Raw genomic sequence first — 14,541 nt, forward strand, 5'->3', positions numbered from 1 at the left:
CAGCTCCTCCCAACCTCACCCCCTTTAAGACCAGCCTTAGACTATACCACACGTACAGGAGCCCCCACCCAAGGTCCACTCTTTGGGCTTCTGATTCTTCGTCTATCAAGTGCAGGTAACTCACCACATTGAGGAAGGTTATTCCGAGGTTGGGTGAGAGTGTCGTGCCTGAGAAGACTTTGAACAGGGTACCCAAGGGCTGGGAGAATTAACTGTTATCATGACATTGGGCAGAATGCATGACTGGGGAAATGGCAGAAAATGGAAATTTTGTCAAAAAGGTTTCAAAGTACTTGTTATTTATTGCGGTCGTTTTGGTCACCGAGGCCCAATAAAAGGTAGCACATTCATTCCCTTTGCCAAGACTCCAGCTCCCAAGTGCAGGGCTGCCCTCTAGTGGTGTCTGCGCAAATGTCAATCGAAAAACATCGGTCTTTAAAACTCAAGTGCGTGTTCCTGTGTCCGTGTTCCTGTGTGTAGCTGCAGCTGCACACGTCGTGGCATGCATGTAGAGATCTCAGGACAACCTCACGTGTCAGACCATCACTTCTACCTTGTTTGAGACTGGGTCTCCTCCTGACCATTTTTAAATGCCAGGCTAGTTGACTTACGAGTTTCCAGGGGTCTTGACCCCCCCCCCCCCGTCTCCCTGTAGGAGCTCTGGGATTACAGATGCACACCGCCATGTCTGACTTTTCATGGCATCTGGGGGGGGGGGTCTGAACTCACATTTGTTCAGCGAGTGCTGTACCTGAGCCAGCCCAGAGAATACAATCTTGCAGCCAGATGGCAAACTGTGTCAAGACCAGTCCACCTGAATGTCATTTTCAGATGCCCACTGGTGTTCTCCGGGATAAATTACACACCCGGTGGTCACACTCTGACCCCTGTAGCAACCTCGGAATGTTGGCAGGACTCAAGGTGTCTAACATGGGGACCAGAGCAGGTCAGTTGTGCACCCCCAGAGCAGAACCCCTGGGGTTTGTGTGTGTGAGTGGTCAATTTGTCTTATGGAATGTGTTCAGGTGATGGTACCAACTGGCTGATCCAGCCTTCAGGGTGAGTAGAGAGTGGAGATCCAGGGAGAGTTGCTGGTTCAAGTCTGGAGGTGGTAAGGTCTGACCGCCTTGTTTCTGCTCCTCTGTTGAGTGTGGGTGAGACCTAGCAATGTTATGGAGAGTAATTGGTGTAAGTCAAAGTCTATGAATTTAAACATGAATTTTTTAAAAGCTCTGTATGTGTCTGTGTGTCTGTGTGTGTCTATGTCTTTGTGTCTGTGTGTGTGTGTATGCGTGTGTATGTGTGTGTGTGTCTTTGTGTCTGTGGTGTGCCCGAGTGCCTCTGTGTGTGTCTGTGTGTGTGTGTGTATGTGTGTGTGTCTCTGTGTCTGTGGTGTGCCTGTGTGCCTCTGTGTGTATGTCTGTGTGTGTGTGTGTGTGTGTGTGTGTGTGTGTGTGTGCGCATACGTGCTTGGTTGGTGTGGGTGCCCTTGGGGTCAAAGACATCGGATCCCCTGGAGCTGGAGTTAAGGTGGTTGTGAGCTGTCTGACATGGATGCTGGAAATCAAAGCCAAGGCCTCTGGAGGAGTAGGGCATATTCCTAACTACTGAACTATCGAAAAATACCTAGACAACAATATGTAGATTGATCCAATGACCAAATATTTAACTTTTGCCAAATAGATACACAAAATTAACCTAGGTTTTCTGAAAATACACTTTTGGATGTATCTGGGTTCCTCTGCAAACATCGTCATCCCTTCAGGAAAGAGCCCCGCACAGGGTCTTCATGCTCCATCTAACTCGCCTCTCATGGCCCTGTCTCTTCTGCCTCTGAACTGCTCCCTGCTTAGGATGTGTCGTGGCTTGAGGCAGCAGCTCCATAGATGTCTGTTTCATAAAGAGCCACATAGATTATGGGACATCCATTTATAAGCACAGCAGACATTTCAACAAGCTATGAATCTATGTGCTCAATACGAATGTTAAAAGTAATGGATAAATTTAGTTTGGGATTCAGAATACACTTTCTACCACATTTTAAAAATAAAACCTAATTATAGTGCTTCAAGTTGCTGCTTTATTTTGTTCCCAAGTTGCTGCTTTATTTTGTGTACACAGCAGACCACATTTGTGCATCCACACTAGGGTCCACTTCCTCTCCGGGCAAGCGAGGGAGGCAGCGTGAAGGGGAGGGAGAGCATGCTGCTGTACTCCTATGGCCTCCTGGGAAGAGGAGATCAGGGCACTGACAGATCCGTGAGGCTCTGAAGCTCTGCCCATGAACATCAGACCCCAGAAAGCTTTTCTGTCTGGCTGTCCTGCACACATGTGCGTGCCTCTTTTCCTGTTTTACTTTTGAGACTTGACCCCAGTAGAACTTTTACTGACAAAAGAGACCTAAGGAATTTTGAACATTTCCAAAAACCCATTGAATCAGGTAGATTTTGTAGGGAGAAGGGGGGGGAAAGGCAAGACTATAAAAGAAATAATGATTTGATTGCCTTTTTTTTTCCTTTGCTGAATGTGAGCAACTGTGGGACAAGTTGCTGGCTCCCTCTGGGAATTCCTCTTGGACAGGACATGTCTGATGCAGCCATATCTTATGAGCTCTCAGAACAACAGTCAATTTGCATTTTAATTTAAAGTGTGGATGTTCAATGTGAAGTATCTCCCTCTTCTGTTTGGCAGAAGGAGTAACTGTTCATCTATCCCTGGCTAATGTGCGCCTGTTTCCAGCCATTCTTGAGCCTTTTGTTAGCAGAGGTAAGAAGAACAGGCTGGGCTGAGCTGCTCCTGTGTCAGGTTTGTGTGAGGGCTGAACTGCTTGTGCACATGGGGTAAACGTCAGGAGCACATGTGTGCTCCTGTGCATGTGAAGGCCAGAGGGCAATGTTGGGTGTCCTCTCTGTCGTTCTCCACCTCTCCCTGTGCTCACCTGGTACTGGATCCAGCTCTATTCCCCATCCTCAGGATAGTCTCTTTGCAAATGAATCTATCCATGGGAGACCGCCTGTTTCTGTATCCCGAGGTTCCAAGCCCCGTGAGTGCTCTATTGTGTCTGTTGGCATATCGCTAAGGCCCGTGTGACCATTTCTGCTCCTACTGACATGTTCCTGGTCCAGCTTTGGCTAGGAATTGTCTCGGTCTTCCTCCTGTGTCTTTGTTTGGGTTCTGTGGCTGTGAAGAGACAGTGTGATCTCAGAGAGTTCTTATAAAGAAAACATTTAATGGGCGTGGCATACAGTTTCCAAGGTTTCTGGTGCTGGAGGGGCTGAGAGCTCTACATCTCAATCCACAGGCAGTTTGGTGGGACTGTGAGCCACACTGGGTGTAGCTTGAGCATAGGAGACCTCAAAGCCCGCCTCCACGGTGACACACTTCCTCCAACAAGGCCACACCTGCTCCAACAAGGCCTCCTGATAGTGCCACTCCCCATTGGTCAAGCATTCAGGCACATGAGTCTATGGGGGCCATTCCTATTCAGACCACTTCATCCTCCAAGCTACCATTCTTTCTTTGAACCCCATCATTGTTTTGATATAAGAATCTGAAGCCACCACTTCTATGATCAATGTATCTAGTGTTGTAGATGGCATCCAGCACCCTCTTCTGACCTCTGTTGGTACCTCCCGTAGGTGCCCACAGAGGCACACACACTAATTTAAAAAAAAATGCACTTCTTTAAAAAGAAGTCACCCTGGTCTTGATGACCTCAGGGCTCTATAAACGGCAAAGGAGGACTTAGGCAGTGTCTCTCCTCTGATCCAGCTTCCTCTTCTTTCTGTCAGAGCTCTCTTGACACACAGTTCTGAGGGTCTCACTGTCACCCAGTGAAGGCAGCCCCTCCCCTCTTCTCATTACCTCTGAACACTTCACTCCAAAGGGCATAGCAACCGCCAGCCTCCAAACACCCTCTGGCTTCATCCCTTCTCACACACAGTATGTCCACTATGTGTCTGGACTTTTGCAAGAGGTGACTTCTCCTCTACAGTGTCTTCCCACACATGCTGGTAGCTCTTGTCCATCCTTCCAAAGCCAGTGTGGGCACCCCTACTTCTGTACTCCACCCAGACCCCTCCTGCTGCCTGCTGCCTTACCAGCCTGTCTGTAGCTCTTCCACCCTTCTCTCCGTAGTTGTGGGGGGTGGGGGAGAGGCATTGCTTCAATGTCCCCAATACCTGGTGGGAAAATAGTAGATGCTAAAAGGGTGAGCAAAGGGTCCAACAATAAAGGAACCCATCTTGTCTTTCTCTTTTGTTCCCATGTGAAACGAACAAGCTACCAGAACCGTGGCGGTTCAGGTGAACAGAAAACGTACATTTTTGATAAGGAAAAGTTTGAGAACTCAGCTTAAAGAACACATCCATTAGCACCTTCCGAGGCAGAGGGTGCAGCGTCTTTTAAAATTGCTTCCTTGTGTTTTTGTATTTGGACCAGTGTGTTTAACACCGAATTGTGTTTATGTTATTACCACGTTCAGCGGAAACTATTTAAATTACTCACTGGAATTCATCCTAAAACCAGTCTGCCTCATTGTTTACAACCACGCACCATGTAACACTTCAGTGGGTAACAGGCCGCACACACAGCCGGTCCCCACAGCCTGGTGACATCATCATCTTCCTAAGCAGAGTTGCACTAGGAAGTTGTGAGGTTTCCCTGGAGCTCAGACCCTGTGGGTGCCTGGAGCCAGTCACAGAGGTGGTAGAGACGGCTACAAAAAGTTACAAATGAATCAAAACACTTGAGGTGTGAAGGTCCTGCTTTGGGCCCCTGTGGATTTCCTGACTGGTAATTCTGGTGATTGGTCTCATGACACTTGTCTCCAGGGCACTTGTGTGGGCAAGCTGCAGTTTTGATCCCAGGCAGACAAAGGGCCCCAGGCCCAGGCCCCTCACCATCCAAATACTGCATGGCCCTGGGGGCCCACCCTCTAGAGAGCACTGTGGAAAGTGGTTGAACCCTCTTTTCTCTACTGCTGATGGTTTCCAGGGCGTTGTGCTTTGCCAGATGTGTCTCACCTACAGGTGACCTCTGTTCCCTGTTATAAAAAAACGTGGAGGAGGAGGGTTTGACCTCCCTGTGCTCTGGGAAAGGAGGTTTAAAGAAACGTGATACCGTAGAGTGTTTAATGGGTTTTTAAAAAGATTTGTTTACGTTTATGACTGCTTTGCCTACATGGTTATAGTCATAACACAAAAGGCCACAATGTTGAATCCCCCGAAACTGGAGTCCCAGATTGTATTGAACCACCATGTGTGCTGATAATTAAAGCTGGGTCCTCTGCAAAGGCCGCCAGTGCTCTTAACCACCCAGTCTTCTCTCCAGACTCCACCTGTAATATAATAAAGGTATTATTTTAAGTGTTCTGTAGGGACTGGGGACCTGACTCAGAGGGTAAAATGCTTGCTGTGTAAGCACAAGGCCCTGAGCCCCCTCATACACATATGGGAACCCATGCCTGTCACTGCAGGGCTAGAAGGTGGAGACAGGAGGATCCTAGGGCTCAGTTGTCATGTAGTGCAGCCAAGCAGTGAACGTCCCATCCCAGAAGAGACATCGTGGAGAGCAGTGAAGCGTGACGCCCAGTGTTGACTCCTGGTCTCCACAGGTGCACATGCATATATACATCACACACACACACACACACACACACACACACACACACACACACACACACACACACACGTGTAAGTTAAATGACAAACCAACCACTGTGCAGGTTTCCCTACAGCTCCCTCCTCGAAGTTAGATTTCGGGAAGGTGTCTGCCATGAGCAGGACCGTTGAGGATGGACAGCACAAGGCTGCCACCAAACAGCTACCCCAAGTGCAGTCTGCAGTCCCCTCACCACTGGCAGGCCCCTCCGCAGGCCCCTCCCTCCCACCGATGAATCAGATGTGGCTCTGATTAGGTGGGAGGTCACATTCGATGGCAGTGCATGACACGCCAGATGTCTGGAGTGTGCCAGAGCGATGCTTTGAGGTGGGGACCGGTGCCCTCCTCAGTGGGGGAGAGAACGGAGGTCTGCACATCTCTGTTTTGTTTACTGTCATCTGCAGAGTGATGGACAGCTCTGTTCCTCCTGGGAGAGGGAAGGTTTCATTGTTGCTGCTGCTCAAGGTCAGAGCTATGGCGGTAATCCCACAACAGGGGGATGGTCCTCTAGGGCAAAAACATCTATTTCTATAGCTGTCTTGGGATGCAGGTTTGGACCAGTTCTGTGGTGGTGGGGGGGCGGGGAGGGCTTGTCCTGTGCTCAGCCAGGCTTCACAGTGGGACCTGTTGTCTCTGTTAGAGGAAGATTCTGGCATGTGCTTCTCTCTTATAAGTGAAAAGAGAAGGAATAAATGTGACCTGGATGCACACAGGAAGACCATGCAGATAGGTATTCTAGAGCCAGCTGCAGCCACCTTCCCCTTCCCCTCTATAACTGCAGTGCCCCTAGTCTTGGCTTTCCATGCATAGCCAAGACTGGTTGAGCCTCCCTTCTATGCAGGGCCCACTGTGAGCTGGTCTTCACCCGACAGTCACTGACACGATGGAGGCTCCAGCCTGCTCTGCCTTCTAATCCACCTTCACTTCCTTCTGCACCAACCCCAGCTCCTTAGCTGACTGCCTACTCCAATTCTAAGGACCTAAATGGCATCTTCCTTGAGACAATATCTCTGTGCAGTGCCCACTGTGTTCTCCTTTGTACCTTGTAGAATGACCATCAGTCTCCTTTCATTACTAAAAAAATGCTAATAGGATATAGTGTTTAATGGGAGGAAGGGAAACTATCTCAAATTTACATATCCGTTAAGGAACTCGTAGGCATAGTACATCAAGAGACGTTACCAAATAACAAAACAAGAAAAGACAGACACTCTCATTAGAATAGACAAGGTTGCACACATGGCTGGTGAGCCCATGAAAATCTGTTCAGGGTCATTTGTCAATTAGAGAAGTCAATTACCCCCCATTAGTCATTAGAGACAGGCAAATCAAAATCTTAGCCCAAGACATCTCACGTCCTCTAAGATGACAGCCATTAGGAAAGGGGTTCAGTCATGCCAAGGGTGAGGAGACACTTGGGTCTTCCCAGCAGACCATGGGACAGGTGGAGGGAGACATTGAGCATGTCTGGTACTTTCCCAAGTACAGTTACCAACCATGCAGATCAATGGCTCAAGTCCTATAACTGAGATCTGTGTCCTCAGGGAAATTGAATATAAATGTCCACGAAAGGGTTAACTGTGACAGCCAAAAACGTAGGCATAATTCAATGTCAATCAGCTGCTGAGAGATAATAAAATATCCAGACATTGGGTGTGGTTTGGTGGCAAAAGCCTCAGGGAACATTGTAGACAAGGCAGGAAGAACATAAGGGAAAAAGGGATGGAGAACCTTGGACTTCTACCTCCGAACATGGCATGACACCACAGTTACATACATGAGCTCACACCTGCTGTGGTAACCAGCACCAGAGCTCCACACAATCAAGAGAGTTGAAAACTCCAGCAGGGGTCGGGGAGAATCTCTACACACCCCATCCCTAACTAAGGAACTAAAGGCAGTTGGTGGTTGTTAAGGGTGAGCTGGCCATTGTAGGTCACCTATCCCATGCCCCAGTGCATGGCCTCCCAGCCACACACGTATGGGCAGCATTAATTGGACTTAGTGAGCTTTGAAAAAGAGGGACACGAAGTTGGTCGGCAGATATGCAGAACTGGAAGGAGGGGGTAGGGATTGGATATATACATGTATAAATTTTTCAAAAATAAAAAGTATTACCTAAGATAACTGATAAATGAGATCTACTAAAAATAAAGTTTAATACCAAAGAGAACTTAATGCAGTATATGCTTTGTATAGTATATGCTTTGGTTAGTGATAGACACAGGTACATGTTTGGTTGTGATGACCCCAAGAAATTCCACTTGCCTGATTACCTCATAGTTGGACTAACACTGAGATGTGTCACGTGATGTGTACTACGTGATGCCATAGTAGGACTGAGGAACTGTAGTAGTAGTTGATTATAACCTCTATCCCTGTGGGGACTACTGGCAGTGCCTAGCAGGTCGCTCAGGATGTTTGGGACCACTCCTGCGACTCCTCCAATCCCTTTCACTGACCTCCCAGGGGTGCATAAGCTGTCAGACTTCACATTACTGAGACCATAGCTGGCTGCGACCGGGGCTCTTTGGTGGAAGATAATGGTCTTTCATCCAGATTCGAGTCCCCAGCATCTCAGATCTCAGCATCTCAGATCTGCCTGAGGATCCGTATCGACTCCTGTTGACTTGAAAGCTTTTCAAAACTCCGCTGTCTGGGTCTCCAGAGGTGTGAAACAGGATCATCAGATCCCCAGCAGGGCTGTTGTGAGGATTAATGTTTTAACAGAAGCGATCTTCTCCCCTCTAAGAAGGCATTAATGAAGTGAAAGGTTTTATTCTGCATGGCTGCTTGTTTTAGTGGTAATTTGTGCCTCCGTATAGTGTCTGAGGCAGAAGTGCTCAGGTTTTCATGATACCCAGGGATACACAAAATTAGCCCACCCCTCAGAGTTGCTCTGTGGTTTCTCTGGTCAAGGGCTGGTCTCTCTGGAGACAGGTAAGGTGAATCGGTGGGAAATCCATTGTCACGTAAGACTAAGAACATGAGTTCAGGTTTCCAGAAGCAACATTAAACTCGGATTTGGTGGTCGGTGTGTGTTATCCCAGGGCAGAGGATGTAGAGGCAGGAGAATACCAGTAAGAGAACCTGTCTCAAAAGATACAGTGTCGAGAAGTAACGGAGGAAGAAACTGATGTGTTTTTAAGAACATATGTATTTAATTTTCAAGGAATGTATGTAATGTATTTTGATCTTATACATCCCACCTGTTCCTGTTAACTCTTCCCGGGTCCACACCAGCATCCCCAACCCTACCTCTAACTTCATATCCTCTTTAAAAATGTTTAATAGCCCATCAACTCCGACTAAAAATTTTAACCAATTCCCACTGTGCTGCCCTACTGTTTCTGAAAGTGGAGCCATCCACTGAGGTGTGGTTGGTCTACGAGGGGTCACAACCTAAAGAAACCTTCCTCTCCTTTCCATAGAAGCAGGCAACTGCCCATAGCTCTTCAATTAGGAGTAGGAGTCCCACGCCATGCTGGAATGTCACCTGCCCTGATCTTGTGCGGCCACCACAGCTGCTGTTTGTGAGGGTAACAGCTCATCATGTCCAGAAGACACTGGCTCTGGTCCTCCCCAATATCTGGTTCTTAAAATCTTTCTTCTGCCTCTTGCAGGATTATCCCTGACCCTTGGGGAGAGAGGTCACTCGGGATTGAGCTCTGGTCTCCATGTGCACATTCAGCACACACATGCATACACACATGCATGCACATGCACACACACAAGTATACGCACATTCACAGTGTGGTCTCCACATGTACATTCAACATACACACAAGCACACACATGCACATATACAGTCTCTGGTTTTATTGTTCTTTTTTTTTTAAAAAAAAGGTTGATTGATTGTATATGAGTGCACTGTGGCTGTCTTCAGACACACCCATCAGATCCCATTACAGATGGTTGTGAGCCACTATGTAATTACTGGGAATTGAACCCAGGACCCCTGGAAGAGCAGTCAGTGCTCTTAACCTCTGAGCCCTCTCTCCAGCCCTTAATGTTTTTCTTTCCATAGGAAGATTTTATAAGGACTGGGCACATGCAGGGGACAGGACCAGATGCTCTGGGCTGACAGCCCCACCCTGACATTTCTCTCTGCCTCACCTTCTCCCCCTCTTTCTGTTGTGCAGTGAGATGAAGCAGAGGCTGGCCGAGGAGAACAGCAAGTGCAGCATCCTCTCGAAGCACCAGAAGTTCGTGGAGCGCTGCTGCATGCGGTGCTGCTCCCCCTTCACCTTCTTGGTCAACGCCAGGCGCCGCTGTGGGGAATGCAAGTTCAGCGTCTGCAAGAGCTGCTGCTCCTACCAGAAGCATGAGAAGCTATGGGTTTGCTGTGTCTGCCAGCAAGCCAGGTGAGTGGACATATATTTGCAGGGCTGGGCTATTGGCACCACTGTTTCCTCCAATATTGATGGACAGATGTGTAGAGCACTAAAGCCAGCAAGGGTGTCAGGAAGGGGATGAGAGGAGCCATGGGAGAGCACAGAGGTTGTGGGGATGAAAGATACAGCTTCTCCCATGCTCCAGCTTCTCCCATGCTCCAGCTTCTCCCATGCTCCAGCTTCTCCCATGCTCCAGCTTCTCCCATGCTCCAGCTTCTCCCATGCTCCAGCTTCTCCCATGCTCCAGCTTCTCCCATGCTCCAGCTTCTCCCATGCTCCAGCTTCTCCCATGCTCTGCCCACTCCTTTCATTCTTCTCTAAGTGTCTTGGGTTCATAGACACTGCACTGTATTATGAAAACATGAGTGAATTAGGTGGGCTCTTTATAACTTAGACGCCTAAGAACGTGAAGGGACACACAACTACTTGCCTCCACACGTGTTGTCAGCAAGCGGGCCCTAATCAGCTTCCACATCAACCGTGAGGACACTGAGCATGGGCTAGCTCTCAGGAGGGCTTGGAGAAAGCCTCACAGAGGGGATGGAGGCTGCAGCCGTGTGGATAGAACAGCATGCCTGCCGTTCGTCCTGTGGCGTGCTGTGTGTTTAGGAACTGGTGATGTTGACAGCCAGTGTCTGCTTAAATATCATCATCTTTGAGGCTCACTGTCATTCCTGGTGGCTCTTAGTGATTGATGGTGACCAAAGCAGGCTGGCTGTGCCTAAGCCACACTCAGAAAGCCAGCCTCCCTGCCTTGCCCTCCTTCTCCATCTCTCCCCGCTCTGTCATGCTTACTCTCTTTGTAAGCTAAGTCCTAGCGTTCTCCCAGGAGCTAGTTTGTAGGGATAGCGGCTGAGTGGGTGAGCAGGGTCTCCAAGGAAGCAGGCTCTGCATAGCAAAGACCCAAAAAGCCCCGTGATGCCAGCCTCTGTGGAAAAGTGGCTTGCTTCTCATCCAGTGTCCAGGCCTGGGTGCCCCAGGTCCTATGCACTGCACAGCCGAGACTGTCCCATTTCCACACGGAGGCTTGGTGGACAGGGAAAGGCCTGGGACAAAGGGAGGACCCATAATAACTGACTGTTGCGAGCATGGCCAGCTATGCCAGAAACATAGGCACAATGTCAGGATGTATTAAAGAACAAATTCAGAGGGCTTGGAAGTTTCAACCACAGCGATTTACCAAATATCCCTGCTTTGCCTAATGCCTCCAGCTGAGGGAAACACGGGTGCTTATTCCCAACTTAATTGCCCACATCAGCTCTCAGATCATACATTACACACATCAGACTGCAAATCTATCACCTACCTATCAACTGTCTATGCCTGTCTATCTGCCTATCTGTCCATCCATCCATCTATCATCCATCCATCCATCAATCGATCATGTATATATATGTAGCTTACAGAATGGCCGCAAAGGGTTAAAGAGTCAAGAAGCTTCAAAGGGACCGGGGGAACTTCTAGGAGTATAAGAGAGTCTGGGGGGAGATGAGAGGAGCAAGTGTATGACAGTCTCTGAGATGAATGAACAGACAGATGGACAGATGGACAATAGGTCCAGACAGGTGAGCAAGAGGACAGGCAGATGGCAGCTGGGGTAGGCTGCAGCCGCAGAGGAACAGATGGGTTGAAGCCTGGGCCCGTGGAGAGTTCTCCATCTGTGGTCCTTGATGCACAGGCTAAGTGATCAGAAGACAGGCAGCAGGGGTGTCACCGTCTTATTGGTGCCCACCCCTGCAGGGTCCAGGTGAGGGAGTTCGACTCTTTCCTTAGATGTGTCCACTGAGTTCTTGGGCCTGGTTGTCCTGATATGACTGTATCATCTCCATGTGCACCTGTGATACACTTCCAAGTCCCTCACCAGTCAGTGGTGCAGATGGTGTCACCCGGCAGATGGTGCTGGGCACCTGCCTATCCAGGAGCATGACCACCTTCTGCTTTACACCGTAGAAGCTGCTTGTAAAATGGAGTCTCTCAGAGCACAGCACAAGCTGGAAACCCACTGTTCTGCACAATTCAGAGTAGCTTAGGGCAGGGAACAGCCTGGTCTCAACAGTTAGGTTTGGGATGTGTGGTGGTTTGAATATGCTTGACCCATGGGAAGTGGGAGTATTAGGAGGTGTGGCCTTGTTGGAAGAAGTGTGTCACTGTGTAGGTGGACTGTGAGGTCTCTATGCTCAAGCTCCAACCAGTGTGGAAGGAGAGTCCCCTCCTGGCTGCCTTCAGATCAAGATGTAGAACTCTTGACTCCTCCAGCAACATGTCTACATGCATACTGCTATGTTTCCCACCATGATGATAATGGACTGAACCTCTGAAACTGTAAGCCAGCCCCAACTAAATGTTTGCCTTTATTAGAGTTCCCTCGGTCATAGTGTCTCTTCACAGCCATAAAAACCATAAGACAGGATGACAAGTGGGACTGGCCCAGTCTTCTGCTCCTTAGCAAGCACAAGGTAGGACAGTGAGAAAGTGCTCATTAGGGTGAAAGGTTGTCACAGCAGTTAGGGGTGATGGCTGCTCTTCTCAAGGACCTGGCGTCAGCTCCCAGTGGAAGGTGCTCAGCTTGGTAAATAGCACTCTGCACACACTGGGATGGTGCTCCACCCTGAGGCTGGTGCTCTGCACACACTGGGATGGTGCCCCGCCCTGAGGTTGGTGCTCTGCACACACTGGGATGGTGCTCCACCCTGAGGCTGGTGCTCTGCACACACTGGGATGGTGCTCCACCCTGAGGTTGGTGCTCTGCACTGGGAATGGTGCTCCACCCTGAGGCTGGTGCTCTGCACTGGGAATGGTGCCCCGCCCTGAGGTTGGTGCTCTGCACACACTGGGATGGTGCTCCACCCTGAGGCTGGTGCTCTGCACACACTGGGATGGTGCTCCACCCTGAGGTTGGTGCTCTGCACACACTGGGATGGTGCTCCACCCTGAGGCTGGTGCTCTGCACACACTGGGATGGTGCTCCACCCTGAGGCTGGTGCTCTGTACTGGGGCTGGTGCTCCACCCTGAGGCTGGTGCCCCGCCCTGAGGTTGGTGCCCCGCCCTGAGGTTGGTGCTCCACCCTGAGGCTGGTGCTCTGTACTGGGAATGGTGCCCCGCCCTGAGGTTGGTGCTCTGCACTGGGAATGGTGTTCTGCACACACGGGGATGGTGCTCCACCCTGAGGCTGGTGCTCTGCACTGGGGATGGTGCTCTGCACTGGGGATGGTGCTCCACCCTGAGGCTGGTGCTCTGCACACACTGGGATGGTGCTCCACCCTGAGGCTGGTGCTCTGCACACACAGGGATGGTGCTCCACCCTGAGGCTGGTGCTCTGCACTGGGGATGGTGCTCTGCACTGGGGATGGTGCTCCACCCTGAGGCTGGTGCTCTGCACACACTGGGATGGTGCTCCACCCTGAGGCTGGTGCTCTGCACACACTGGGATGGTGCTCCACCCTGAGGCTGGTGCCCCGCCCTGAGGTTGGTGCTCCACCCTGAGGCTGGTGCTCTGTACTGGGAATGGTGCCCCGCCCTGAGGTTGGTGCTCTGCACTGGGAATGGTGTTCTGTACTGGGGATGGTGCTCCACCCTAAGGTTGGTGCTCTGCACTGGGGATGGTGCTCTGCACTGGGGATGGTGCTCCACCCTGAGGCTGGTGCTCTGCACTGGGGATGGTGCTCCACCCTGATGTTGGTGCTCTCCACTGGGGATGGTGCTCCCCACTGGGGATGGTGCTCCACCCTGAGGTTGGTGCTCTCCACTGGGGATAGTGCTCCACCCTGATGTTGGTGCTCTGCACTGGGGATGGTGTTCTGCACTGGGGATGGTGTTCTGCACTGGGGATGGTGCTCCACCCTGAGGCTGGTGCTCTGCACTGGGGATGGTGCCCCACCCTGAGGTTGGTGCTCTGCACAGGGGATGGTGCCCCGCCCTGAGGTTGGTGCTCTGCACTGGGGACAGTGCTCCACCCTGAGGTTGATGCTCTGCCCTGGGGATGGTGCTCCACCCTGATGTTGGTGCTCTGCACCGGGGACAGTGCTCCACCCTGAGGTTGATGCTCTGCCCTGGGGATGGTGCCTCACACACACTAAATGCGGCACTCTGCTCTGGAGACACATACTAATGAGAAGCCCAGTGTTGTCCTCAGTACTTGGTGGCTCCTGAGATTCTTTTCTATATGTTGAGTCTCTGAGCTTTGCATAACATAGGTCTGGATGAGAGGCCTGAGTTAACAGTTCATATGTCATGTGATTCTAGGCGAGTGACTCTATCTTTTAGAGTTTGGAGAAAACAATACTCAGAATCTGTAACAGAGAAAAGGGGTGGGGTCTATAAACCACTGCATGGCCTTATCTGCAGTTACTTGGCCCTGTTGTTCTGAGGTCTTTAAGTAGGTTTTTCCCTAATAAAATAGTAAGCCGGTGTGGCTGCCTCTGAGCAGGAAGTAGTTTCCTCCATTTGCCGTCTTCACTTACCTCTGTAAAAATTATATAAATATAT

At 50.2% G+C, this 14,541-nt stretch overlaps 1 protein-coding gene across 11 annotated transcripts in view; it reads left to right on the plus strand.

Annotated features, from left to right (window-relative positions):
- Myrip (myosin VIIA and Rab interacting protein) overlaps positions 1-14,541 on the plus strand; it is a 167,050-nt gene that overhangs the window by 77,044 nt on the left and 75,465 nt on the right. For all 11 annotated transcript variants that reach the window (NM_182844.2, XM_039081681.2, XM_039081687.2 and 8 more), the window contains 1 exon segment: positions 9,804-10,025. In NM_182844.2, coding sequence (NP_878264.2) covers positions 9,804-10,025 — 222 coding nt within the window.

Source organism: Rattus norvegicus, chromosome 8 (genome assembly GCF_036323735.1).
Source record: "Rattus norvegicus strain BN/NHsdMcwi chromosome 8, GRCr8, whole genome shotgun sequence".
Lineage (NCBI taxonomy): Eukaryota > Metazoa > Chordata > Mammalia > Rodentia > Muridae > Rattus > Rattus norvegicus.